The following is a 13,155-nucleotide window of genomic DNA, read 5'->3' as shown; positions in this document are numbered from 1 at the left end:
ATGTAAGAAAAAGAACCCTACCCTCTGAGCTAGGGGAGGAGCCTACTACGATCAGCTCGAGGTTATGGACTGGACTAGGCGTAACCTCTAACTCCTGGATTACCAGAGTTGGGAGAGAGTCTAGAATTATTGCATCCTAGGTCCTAGGGGGTTCAGGTCCTTCTTCGGGGCTTGACTCATCTACATACTGCCTAAAACCAGGGAAGAATACACCCTAATGCAAGGTAGGCCATGTCCTACAGTTTGTCCCATATTCCTAAAAAATGGAGGACCTAAAATGGAGAGTGTTGTCAACGACAATGGTACATTTGGGGTAGCTATGTTCATAGCGTACCACCAAGTGGTACACACACTGAAGGAGTGTTTTGTTTAGGTCTGGGTTAATAGGATGGCGACTAATGAGTTGTTGGGGGTTGGAGCGAACTAGCCTAAAACTAGCAGCAGCCCAATCTAATTCTCTATTTGGGTTACCTTGGCCGGAGGGGCCGGCTGCTGCCCCGGACGCAGCTTGCTCTGGATCAGGACCCTGATCATCTTTAGGAGTTCTCCTTTTGCACACCAGCAGTGCCATGTCTTCTTCCTCCTCGGTGTCTTCAATGGCGGGTAAGACTCCTTGAGGGGGAGGGAGCTCGGGAATAACGGGAAATGGACATTGGGTCCTGAGAGCCAGCGTCTGGCCCTTGCTGACCAGGTTGCAGGCCACCATGGTGGCGTCATTCACAACCTGGCAGAAGTCCTTCTCCTTCAGAGGAAGACAAGACAGTGTCTCGTATTGACCCCCAAGGGTCTCAGACTGCTCTGTCCTCGCGAATATAGCTGCACAAGGAACGAACTCAGTTATAATGATTAAAAAAAAAGAATGGTGAAAATGATAAGAGAGTTCGCAAACAGAATTCATAAAGTTGGAGGACTTACGAGGGCGGTTGAAGTATCGTTGATAGCAGTTCTTGAACCCATTTGACATAAAGAACTGATCTTTATAGTCATTTGGGTGGCTAGGGAGGTCGATGACGGATGCCGAGTTGGGGAAGCGAGTGAGGTAGTAAAAGCCATCACCTCGCCCCTTCTAATCAGGACTGGCCTTGAGGCATAAGAAATACACAATATCCGTTGGGGTGGGGACCTCCCACTCGTGCCTCAGAAACAAATATTTTAACCCCATAGTCATCTTGAGAGGGGCGCAACTCCGCTGTCCTTCCAATGTAGGTCAGACAAGGAGGCCATCAACTCCCATCTCAATCCCATGGCTCAGCAAGATTTTGTTAACTTTCCCCTGTGTTGTTATCCGGGACACGATGTGCTCGGCCTCGAAGAAAGCATTTGGGTCAACAACAAGCTCCCTCTCCACCACTGGACCGAAATGAGGAATTTGAGAGTCAGACGCGACCTGCTTGCCTTTGTTCTTGTTCTGAGTAGAGGAGCTCATGAAGTTTTTCTTTGTGGAGGGGGTGGGGGGGCATGATCTAGCAGCCTATTAGTGGCGACCTAAGAAAATTACTAGCTACGGCGATAAAAGTGCAGTGATCTGAGGGTTTAGGTATTTTACTTTTGGTGATTTAAAATTTTATGAGCTAAGATATGTCCTAGCATCAACGCGTGGTTCCACACGTAGTCCTAGGCCACATGCTTTAGTTTCGTGAAATTCCCTGATACTTCGAGATTCGTGTGTTAGACTCATCAAACCAACTACTTTTCTTTTGAAAGTGGTTTAATGCAAAACCGCTTAAAGAATCGTGACCCTTAAGCTACCCAGAACCAAACCTAAAATCCTCTCGGCTTCTACATCCAAACATGTATTCTAATTGATGTACCAGTGACATTTTCTTTGTAAAACCCAGAAAATTTGCCTGTTTTTTTAATACCTTATTTCTAAACAAGCCTAGTCTCGTTCATTTAGCCTAAACCAAACCCTATTTAAACTCAGACATGACCAGAACATGAAACGATATTGAACAAAGAATGTTCTTCAAAGTAAAAAACTCACTGGAAAATAAAGAAAAGAAAGATTCAAACCAGATGAGGAAATACTTACAGTTTATACGTTCGTTCAAAGAGAATGTCGATACGTCCACAGGCACGAGCTTGAAAGCTTCTGAGAGTTTGAAGGGCAATGAAGGTTTTTGGGAATAGTTTGAGAGAAAGAGGAAAATTTTGTTTCTGAAAGGAAAGTTTTTGAATGCAAAGGTGGTAAGGTTCAGGTCCGATCTCCCGATTTATACGTAAACTTTGAGAATTAATTCAGGCTATCCAATTAGATTAGCTCGAGATCCAAAGGCCAAGATTTAAATGAGCCATGCGGCGACAAAAAGTTGATAGGACAGTTGTCACAGTCCTCGAAACCCGAATGGACGCCAATTACAGACAGCCACGTGTCCAACACTCGAGTAGTAGGCAAACACGATTTTACATGACAAAAGCCTAAAAGCCTTACTTTGCGTGTTAGAAAGTGATGACATCAAGCACGAGTAAGAGCTTAGGAGGCAAATGTTGCACCCTAAAAATTAGCACGAGTTTAGTCACTCAGCTTGGGGTACAGTTGGCAGATGAATATATGGAGAAGTAGACAAGTAGACCATCTGGCTAAGAATGATGTGAGCAGCTCGAGTTGGGACTTGGCATCACAACATTCAGGTGATTACTAGGCCGCACCTTAGGATAACGGTCCAGTTCGAGGCATATAGTGGCCAGATCTCCTTTTGGGTGCTTTGAAGTAAAGCCGAACTAAGGTTCGGATAATCTTTGATCACCAGCTCGATGAAGATATTTAGCTCGTGGAAACCTAGTCAGAACGCATACTGAAGGATCCCAAGAGACTTGGAAGCTCTTTATACGTTCATTAATGCCCAGGTTGTATTGCACATTTATCATTTATTATCCGAGATAGCAGGAGTATATTCTGTTATGCAATCATATCCCAATATAAATGGGAATTATCTGTATTAAATGTATACCATATTTATGCACACGGTTACCCAAACCTGTCCAGGAAATTCCATTATAAATATCAGGGATGATGGACAGGGAAGGGGGCGGTCTTTTTGTATTACTGAAACTCTGCATAAATTATGAGAGAAAAGCAATAATATTGTCTCATGGACTAAGTGGATTTTAACCAGTGAACCACGTAAAATTGTGTGTACGAAAGGGTTCTTATAATTTCATTACAGTTTACAAATAAACACTAATATCCTTATTAGATTTCTAAATCTATTATTGGCAAAAAAATTGCATCAACACTTGGTATGCCTATGTTGATTGATTTTGCTCTATGAGCGTTATCTTCTTGTAATAAATTGTGTCCAATTTACCTTTTAATAGATGTTTCATTTACCTTTCAAAAAAAAACTTCATAGTAGGAAAAGTGAAAGAGAAATGCTCAAAATCATATAAACAAATTTTTATTGGTTTAAAAAATAGCGGACAGAAATGGTCAAATTTATGTCCCTTAATTCTCTAATTTGTCCGTTTCAAATGTTACAACTTTACTAGGATTTGCATACAAGTCACCACTTCATGAAGATATTATATTAATATAACATGGACAAGCTTTGATGTAGCTTTTATTTCATTTCCATTGTTAATAATGGACACCTAGCAAGGGCCATAAATGCAAATAAAAAAAGGGGGAGATTTACATAAAAATAAATAAATAAACTAATTATAATAAATTCATGGGTTATCATCATTAGGAGTTTGTTTAGCAATATTTATATATTTGTCACTAACTAAGCTCAAATATGCATCAAGTTACACCAACCACAGATCTACCATGACATCAATTTAACATCAACCGCACTACTGAATCCAATTTTGATGCAGCCGTAAATTACACAAGTCAAGTCATTTCTAGAAGCAGAAAATAGGTCTGAACAGAGAAGATTAGATCACACTCGATTTATCAGACCGCTATAAACTTCATAATACTTGGACCAGGTTTACACATGATGTTCATAAACAGCTACAACAAAATAACATTGAAAACATAGAAAAAGAACTGAAAATGTAAATGGCGCTCGTGACAACCTATGGAACGGGTGGCGTAACCTCAGAGCTATCAACAGTGGCCATGTTTAAATCATATGTTGAGAAAGGGAACAAAGAAAAAATCGTTAACTATTTTAAAAGATCAACCCTTCTAAAGAGTGGTTTTGAATGCAAGTTGTTAGCATTTGGAATTTGACTTCAAATGTTAGGCCGGACGGAACAAACAATTATCAAAGCCAATACCCCAATGCGATGCCGTATTGTTAACTGAAATGTGTCTTCACTGTTGTGTCTGACCAGCCCACAAGTGGTGATGGTACATCTGCATACTATGGAGCGGTTGACCATTATTATTATTATTGTAGAATCCGGGGCCTCTGTTAAGAGGGCTATTACCATTCTCCTCAGATGACTCGCTGGACTCTCCCTGCGATGGAGGGCTGCCAGCAGTATTAGGTACACCAAAGTTTAACATCTGGGGCAGTGGTGCACCACTGCCTGGCGCAGTTTTCATTGTGTTGTTGGAGTGCGATTTTTTACCATCAGCAATAAAGCTACCAACAATTACCTGTTAATAGCACACTGAAAATTAAACTAGTGGCATTACAAAGATTATTCTTTATAAAATTTTCATTACCCTGTATTGATTCCTATGAAGTAATTAAATTACTAAGTTTCCTGCTCTGAACTCTTATAAATATGATTATGCATGGATGGGTGGAGTGGCAACTATGTTGTCACCGTGCAGCCATGTGCACTTTGGACACAAGCAATTACGCATAGTAGCCAAATACTCATATGTAGGCATGTATACCATAGATCCTAGCAAATGAGAAATATACCTGAACTGGTGATGCTGCCATTAGGATTCCAGCAACACTGCCACCTACAACTCGACCATCAGGCCCTGCAAGTGACACACTTAAACCACCTGTCCTGCTGCGCTTACCATTGTTATCAGAAAACAAGTAGGACCCTGATAAAGAAATTATTTCATAGCGACCCTGAGAAAAGACAAGAGGAACAATTATATTATGGTATGAAGCTAAACAATGACAAAATATAACTTAAAAACAAAAATAGAAATAAATTCATCAACAGATTTAGTACTGATTATATCACTTGAAATGGCACGTAAATAAGATCAGATAAGAAGCTCATTAGCAAATTACATACAGTCAAGTCAAACATGAAGATGCATAAATGGATGAAGAACAAGTCATCATTTCAAAGGCAAAGATTTTAAGTAGCACAAACTAGTACACCCTATATGCAGAACCAACTTTTTTTTGAAACTATGCTCCCCGTCTAACCCTACAATATTTGGGGACAACAAATCTATAGCAATTGCTATGTAGGTATCCAAGAGGGACTCGAACTTCAAACTTTGTGGGAGCAAACCATGTGCCTAACCATTTGAGCTACCTTTATTGGGTGACCCTATATGTAGAACCAACTTTATCCACACAATTAAACCAAGCTACAAGAAAGAGCACAAGATACACACATATATAAAAAAGTAAGAAAACAGGCAAAAATATGAGGATGTAATAAGAAAATAACTAACAACGCTGAAGAAATAAGGTCTTCAAGGTTTTCTAGAGTTTGGAACCTTTTAAATTAATAATATTCCCATACATATAAAATACCACTTTACTAGAAATGAGACTGACTACAATTTTTTTTAACTTTAACTTGACACAGGAAAAACCATTTGTTAGTTAATGGTCTTCCAACTGCACTCATTTTAAGTGGACTTTGTTCCAGGAGTTTCTGTACTTAGTATCAATTATATCTTTCAAAATAGGTCCTGCCATTTTATAACAGGTAGTATTTTTTTCAATGACTAGCAACAATTAAAAATATGCAAGAATTACAATTAAACTCCCAACAAATTATAAATCAAATTGTATGCAATATATATATATATATATATTTTTGAGATGGCCTTGGAGACATACTAAAATGAATCCACTTATTACTTTTCCAGATAGTCATTGACCATATATTGATTGCTGACTGTATTAAATGCTTAAATAAAAAGATTTAGCACGTAGCACACATAATCCAACTATCTAAAGGGTCATGCAGTTGAGGTGCTTAACCGCTTGCATGTTATTTGTTTGTTTGATATCCCATAAATTCACCAAGCTCACTTTGTGAACTCAAGATTAAAACAGTTCTCCGGTGGAACACTACAAATCTATGTAAAGTAGAAACATAATAAAAATTACTATAAAGGTCCCCATTAGGAATCAAAACCATAGGCCTGACCACCAACATAACCCCATGGGTGCAACAAACAAAATCAGATAACGTTTCCTTTTATACTGAATTCTAATAAGAAAAAGATGAATGAAGATTTTGCAGTCATATAGAACACTGTAATATGTTGATATATATATATATATATATATATCTCAAGTTTTAACTCTTATCCTTTTTCTCCTCCAGTATTAGTTGGCATTTCCAATATCAGTTTATAAATACAGTTAAATATCTATTTTCAAGTAACATATCTTACTAAAAATATTAAATGATGTAGTGGGTACCTCAAAATATGAAGGGTGTACCTCATATGAAACATTGCCACCAGACATGGCCGGCTGACGAAGAGTAGCATTACAAACTGCACCATTTGCAGAGAGAATACAAACTGTGCGAGGTCCTTCCTCTGAAAATGATATAACTTTTGATGCTACATCCTGCAGAACAATAGCCCAACTCAATAGGAAGCACATCTATTTTTAATAAATCCTTGTGTAGATTAAGGAAACTGTGATATAATACCAATTATGCTTAAGAAAAAATGAAAGAGGTGTACAATTCCCATTAGATTTTTTATAAGAAATAAGAACTATATTTATTTATTAATAAAAATGTTGGGGGAGAAACCAAAAGATGATTTATAATATAGTCATAAGATACAAGAAAGAAAGAAGTCCAATCCAAACTAAATCTGAAAATAAACAATCCTTTGATTTTTTTAGAATCATAAATCAAAACAGTAGCCCAATACATGACCGTGTCCCAAACTAAATGTGAATCTACTCCACAACTTCAAAGATTCTCCTATTCCTTTTCAACCAAATCGACCAGCAAATAGCCAGAATAACACGCTCTGACATTTACTTGGACAAACCCAAGAAAATTCCTACTAGAAAAATTATATTATTATATATATTTATTTAGAAAAAATTATTAGATGGGTGATTAAATGAGCAGAAAAGTATTATAGGTACTAACACTGTGATAGTTGACTGACCACAATCCTGAAGACACTCAAATTCCAGATATTTTGACACATTTAATAGGAAACATCACAGAAACAAAGGTAAAAAGTGTAAAGAATATTGAAAGAATAACATAGAAGTTCCAAAATTGCTTTACCATGCTCCATGATATATGGAATGTACAGTAGGATAATGATCATGATCATCCTTTACTCCCACCCTCAAAATGACAATTATCGATTACATCAGCAGAGATACTGTCTTCAATCATTACATGAGGTAAACACTACATATAATGTTGAAATTTGGAGGAAATTACTAAAACACACACATATATAATAGCTGTTTTTATTAAGGACATATATCACTACAATACTTTGATGTTTTTTTTGCTCAGATATAATACTTTGATGTTGGTTTTTAATTTTGAATTTCATCTTCATCATTCCCAGTTGTTAGTTGGTATTTTAAAACTAAACTGGAAACTATAAATGTGATATCAACTAACAACTGGGAATGATGAAGATGAAATTCAAAATTTCAATTAAATGATATATGCTTGTGCCAGTCTAAATTTATAGAAATAACAAATATCAACTAAATTATCATACCAAATGATTTGTTTCTACACAATGCTTACCTCAAGCTAAATCAACTTAATGAGCCTGAGCAAGACCAATAATAAAGTATTAAAAATGATAACTGTCGAAGAAGAAAGTCTCTTTCTTTTTTTTAAGATTGCATTCAACCTTCTTATAGTAAATATATGCTGAATGGTTTTCTACACGTGTGTGTAAACACACGATAACTTTCAGAAAAAAATAGAACATATTAAAATTTAGTAGTTTTGCAATCCAAACAAATGGTAACAGTTTGCTCTCCTCCACATAAAATTTGAAAGCATGTTTTCTTTTCTTCCAGCATAAATAAAGTCTATACGTACGACTTTGCATCCATTTCATAAATACCATGTCAGACTCAAATGCACAAACACTTTGAAGAAATTCATGTAACCCTGAATGCTAAATAAAACAGTTTTGAAATAAAAGACTGAGCGTGTGAAAAGATAATTTTAATCCTCTTCAACGTCAAATTTACAACAGTTCAAATATAAACTCTTTGTGCATGCAATTAGTAACACCGATCTATTGTGTGCTCCATAGCAATTAGTAACCAGTAACCACTAACAATTCTCCAACCCTTCCTTCAGACTATTAGCTACATTTCATAATGAAATAAAATAACCCACAAAAGCAATAAATGAAAGATTTTTTTTTATTAACATTCAGGAAACTAAAACCAAACGGCCAATAATCAAACCAATTACAGAGGCCAATACGAAGCTAAATCATTGTAACACACATACCTCTCCAGTTTTCACCAAAATAACATGGGGAGTAAAACCAACCCCGCCAACACCTGTAACCCACAGAAATATCAACAATAAGCATCATATAATGTAAGGATCTGAAAACAAAATTTCACATCTCTTAATCAAGAAAAGCTTAAAATCTGCACCCAATGCGTCTAATTGTTTCTTTCCCGAACCCGGAGGTCTTCCCCGATTTTTCTTAGCCGATGGTTCAGACGAGGGCGTGCCACTCGAATCTCCATGTACAACATTGGAAGAAGGAGTCGGTGTAGGAGCTAATCCGAGCGCAATGTTGCCGTCCGGTGAGTACTTCCTCGGCCGACCCCTCTTCTTCTTAGAACCCGAATCCATGTTAAAACCTCCGCCACCACCACCGCTTCCGCTGCAAGCCCTCATACCAGGCGATGAAGATCCGTCGTAGTGATGACTAGACAAAGAATCCATAGGCTTGGAAGCCGGCGGGGTCACGGAGCTGAAGGGAAATCGGCCACCGCCAGGACCAGCCATCATCTGAGCCGAACCCATCGAGTTAGGGCTCATCATCATAGATGAGGCGTTGGTGCTGGGCATGGCCGAAGGGTAAGAATTATGCCCCATCATCATGTTCGGTGGGACTGGTGGTCCGGCATCTCGTGAATCCATTAACAGAACAATCAAAACAATGGACTTGAGATTTCAATATTTCTTTCGTTTCTCTTGGTTTTTTTTCCTGTTTGGATTCCGGGAAAATCAAAAGGAGAAAGTAAAGCTAATTTTCCGGTTCACTGAACCATCTACTTGTAACCTACTTTAAGCGAGAGAGAGGGGAGGGAGAGGGAGAGGGAGAGGGAGAGAGTGATACTAAGAAAGAGAGATAGTGTGCGTATAAATACAATTTGTATTTTAATTGAAAAAAACTAGAGAACGAAAAAGCGGAGCTGAAAGAACAAATTTAAAATTAGGGTTTAGTTTTTATTTTACTCTTTTCAATTAAGGATTAGTATTATTATTACATATATTTTTTTAATTAAACTTCATTTTTCAAGATGGAATTTTTGTTGCCCACAGTTTGTTTTAGTGCGTGGCAGATTATTATTGGTTTAATAGTTCATTTTAAAATTTTGTTATAATATATTTTTTTCCCGTGTCCAAACTAGATATATATATATATTTAATAAAATCTGGCACTTGGTACTTGTAATTTGGTATTTAAAGAAAAAATAATTGATCTGCATAAAAATGGATCTTGTGATGTAATAAAGTCAAATAGGTGATAGATACATCACAAAAATTAGGACACAATTTTTAATATGATATATGGTTATTATTATGTGATATAAAATTTTAAGACATTATAAAATTAAAATAAAGAATTATTTGGTCTTTTACTACATTTTTATTTATGTAGACCGTTATAGCTTTTTACTTTTTTTATGTTGTTTTTCACATTATTAATTTATTTGAAGTCCACACAATATGATTTTTTTTTAATTCGTTGGTACCTGTCAAGAATGATCCCAACAAGTTGTAATATTATTATTATTTAATATTTTCATATTAAATCCTATACCAAAATATTAAATCTTGCATTTAACTCGATTTTTATTTTTATATTGGGGGTAAGAACTACGACTAAAGCTGAACATGTTAGCCAATTTAACAAGATACTAACAATACTTTCAGCAGCCACAAAAATTAATTACCTCTTTTAACATTCAGTACTACTACCAACAATAATATAATAAAAGGAATTTTTTGGTGTTATTTACCTAAACTAGGTATAGTTTGCACGTGCATTGCTTGTAGAACGAGGTTGAACATAACTTAAGAATGGAAGAGCATTTTAATTCAATGTGTTTCAAAAGAGCACAAAAAATATAAGGACAAAGTTAAGCATATAGTTGATGTGTTTATGAGAAGATATGCTACAACTTTTAGAGATGAGTAAACAAAACACTAAAATCTACTTAAAATTCTAATTATATATGTAGGTCAATATAAACTCACTAAAAATAGCAAAAGGCCGTAGTAAAAGAAAAACTAATTATACTATAATGCAACTCTATAGGCTTGTAAAAAAATATTAGTATATAAATATTCATTTATTATCTTGTGTTTTATTGAAATTAAGACTTAATGTCTTATGTTTTCAATATTCTTTTTTCGTATTTTGTAATTTAAAATTATACATACTTAGTATCTTAGATTTAAATTTGGTCACTAAAATTTTATCAATATGTCCAAACTGTCTTTAATTATAAGAGCTTTAAATTCAAATTTAATTACTTTATTATATATAATTGAGGATATTATGGTCAAATTGATAATTTTTATTAATCAAATTTGAATCTAAGTAACAAGTGTGTACAATTTCAAATTATAAGATATCAGATCAGCATTATTAAAATCATAGTATACTATGTCTGTATTTCGTTAATACACAATACCAAATATATATATACCCTTATTTATATCTATATGCATTTATGATATACTTTTCACTATAAAAGCATACAAGAGTCATTCAAAGTCATGCTAGATCCGGTTATTTACACATATTGTACGCTATTTATAAAATATTTACATTATAAAATTACTACTCATTTAGTAACAATTTGAGTAGTATTAGAAGCGCTTGTTGTTGTAGAAGCATAAAAAGGGGAGATAATATTGTATCTAACCTGACTTTTACTACTGTATTCATTCTTCCTTACTTTTAGGTAAAAAAAAACTATGTTATTAGTAGAAAATTTTACAGTTGATGGCATATTTATTTCCTGAAAGTGATAAATAATATTAGTGAATATATTAAAATTAAATTAATATAACATGTCAATTTAAAGATTTTGATTATACTTTAGAGGTATTCATGAGTTGCTTTGCTGTGTAGTTCAAAAAATTCTCTACAATTTCACTGAATAAACGTGTTATTAAAAAGTTTAATAGTATATCTATAGTCTTACATATATTAAAGAGTATTATTTAATTATAATATTTATTTAGGTAGTTAATTTAGAAAAAGAAGTAAAGCTATGTAAGCAAAATAGTTAATATTATATATAAATGAAGTAGGCCAAATAGTTATGATTAAAAGTAATATTATTGAAATAATAGAAGAATTTTTATGCAAATATAAACAGAAGAGGTAAATTTTATAAAAGCTATGGTAGTATCGCAATTTTCAGTATATAAGGTAAATAATATATTAATTATTTTAATAAGTAATGTTGCAAGTGAATATGTCTGTATATAATAAAAAATTCCAAATGAAAGAGTAAAAGGATGTTTGGGCTTGCATGCTGATAGCCACGTAGGCTGTTGAACAAGCATATTTTTCTTAACCCACTTGAACTCTTGCACCAGTTTTGGGACACATTTGAAAAGTATATGTGGTTGTGAGGGCAAAATTGTACTTGAATATCAAGACCAACAAAACACTTTTATAATAGTAAGATAGAAGAATTTTTATGTAAATATAAACAGAAGAGGTCAATTTTATAAAAATTATGGCAGTATGGTTGTGGGGGCAAAATTGTCCATAAATATCAAGACCAACAAGACACTCTTTAATAGCGAAATATGGTATTTAGGTGAAATGATATCTAAAATTGGAAATTTTTTAAAATTTTGTTTGTATTCTCATAGTTTTTCTTTTTTCTTCTTTCTTCACTATTAAAAAAAATAGATTTTCCCCCTCTCGTCCTTGGGATGCCTCTTTTTTCTTCTTCTTCTTCTTCTTATGCATGCTTCTTATTCTCTAATGGTTTTTTTAGGGTTTTATATTGCTTTTCATTTTTTTAAGATCTTAATTAAGTGATAGGTTACTATCACGTTTTGATGTGTATAAAATCTAAATTTCTTTTTACTTGTATTTAATTTTTAGGTAGTCGCTTACCCATATCACTATAAAAATAGGTAACTAGTGATCACACAATTTAAAACTACGAAAAAAGTTAACTAATTATTCTCACATATGTGTCTAGTTTTATTTTCACATGTAATAGTTGATTTTTATTGATAACGTACGTATCTTTTTTAAAAAAAAAAACACATGTCTAGTTTTTGGGTAACTAGTTATCCTGCAAATATGGATAACTAGTTATTATGCCATATGAATTATAAGAAAAATGGTAATTGATGTGATGATAACCAACTACTATAGCTTCCAAGTAGTTTTTTATTATCATAATAATTGATGTAGTGGTAACTAATTATCACTATCAATTAGTTTTTTTTACTCATATGTGTTGTAGTTGACTTGTTACTACTTTCAAAATATGTAGAATGAATTATTGATCTGATTCAAGGGAGTACCATCATCTTTGGTAACTATGATAGTAACTCGTTACTTAACCAAGAAAAAAAACCAGATCTAAAAATGAATTAGAAAAAGTAACGGAAACCCTAATTATTTAACTGGTAATAAAAAAACCATATCTGAAATGAAGATGGTGACAAAGATTGGAGAAGAAGAAAAAAAAGTACAAAAAGAAGTAGAAGAAGACAAGGACCAAAATGGTATTTTTCATTTTAAATTTATACATATTTGGTAACCTAAACTCTTATTTGATAAATAAAGTTTTATCA

At 34.1% G+C, this 13,155-nt stretch overlaps 1 protein-coding gene across 2 annotated transcripts; it reads right to left on the bottom strand.

The window, feature by feature from the left end:
• Window positions 1–3,747: 3,747 nt before the first annotated feature.
• LOC133777897 (AT-hook motif nuclear-localized protein 13) lies at window positions 3,748–9,478 on the bottom strand. Of its 2 annotated transcripts, none has more exons than XM_062217657.1 (5): window positions 8,736–9,478; window positions 8,584–8,636; window positions 6,558–6,689; window positions 4,827–4,988; window positions 3,748–4,552 (listed from the first exon to the last, which is right to left on the bottom strand). In XM_062217657.1, exons 1-5 carry the CDS (start codon window positions 9,229–9,231, stop codon window positions 4,265–4,267), a joined length of 1,131 nt encoding a protein of 376 aa, XP_062073641.1. In that variant the 5' UTR covers window positions 9,232–9,478; the 3' UTR covers window positions 3,748–4,264. The 2 variants fall into 2 exon arrangements, with proteins under 2 accessions (XP_062073641.1, XP_062073640.1); XM_062217656.1 differs by having other exon boundaries at window positions 6,537–6,689; window positions 8,736–9,476.
• Window positions 9,479–13,155: the final 3,677 nt, after the last annotated feature.

Source organism: Humulus lupulus, chromosome 5 (assembly GCF_963169125.1).
Source record: "Humulus lupulus chromosome 5, drHumLupu1.1, whole genome shotgun sequence".
NCBI classification, from domain to species: domain Eukaryota; kingdom Viridiplantae; phylum Streptophyta; class Magnoliopsida; order Rosales; family Cannabaceae; genus Humulus; species Humulus lupulus.
The sequence above is the reverse complement of the archived record's forward strand: the minus strand, read 5'-3'. Positions and strand labels throughout refer to the sequence as shown.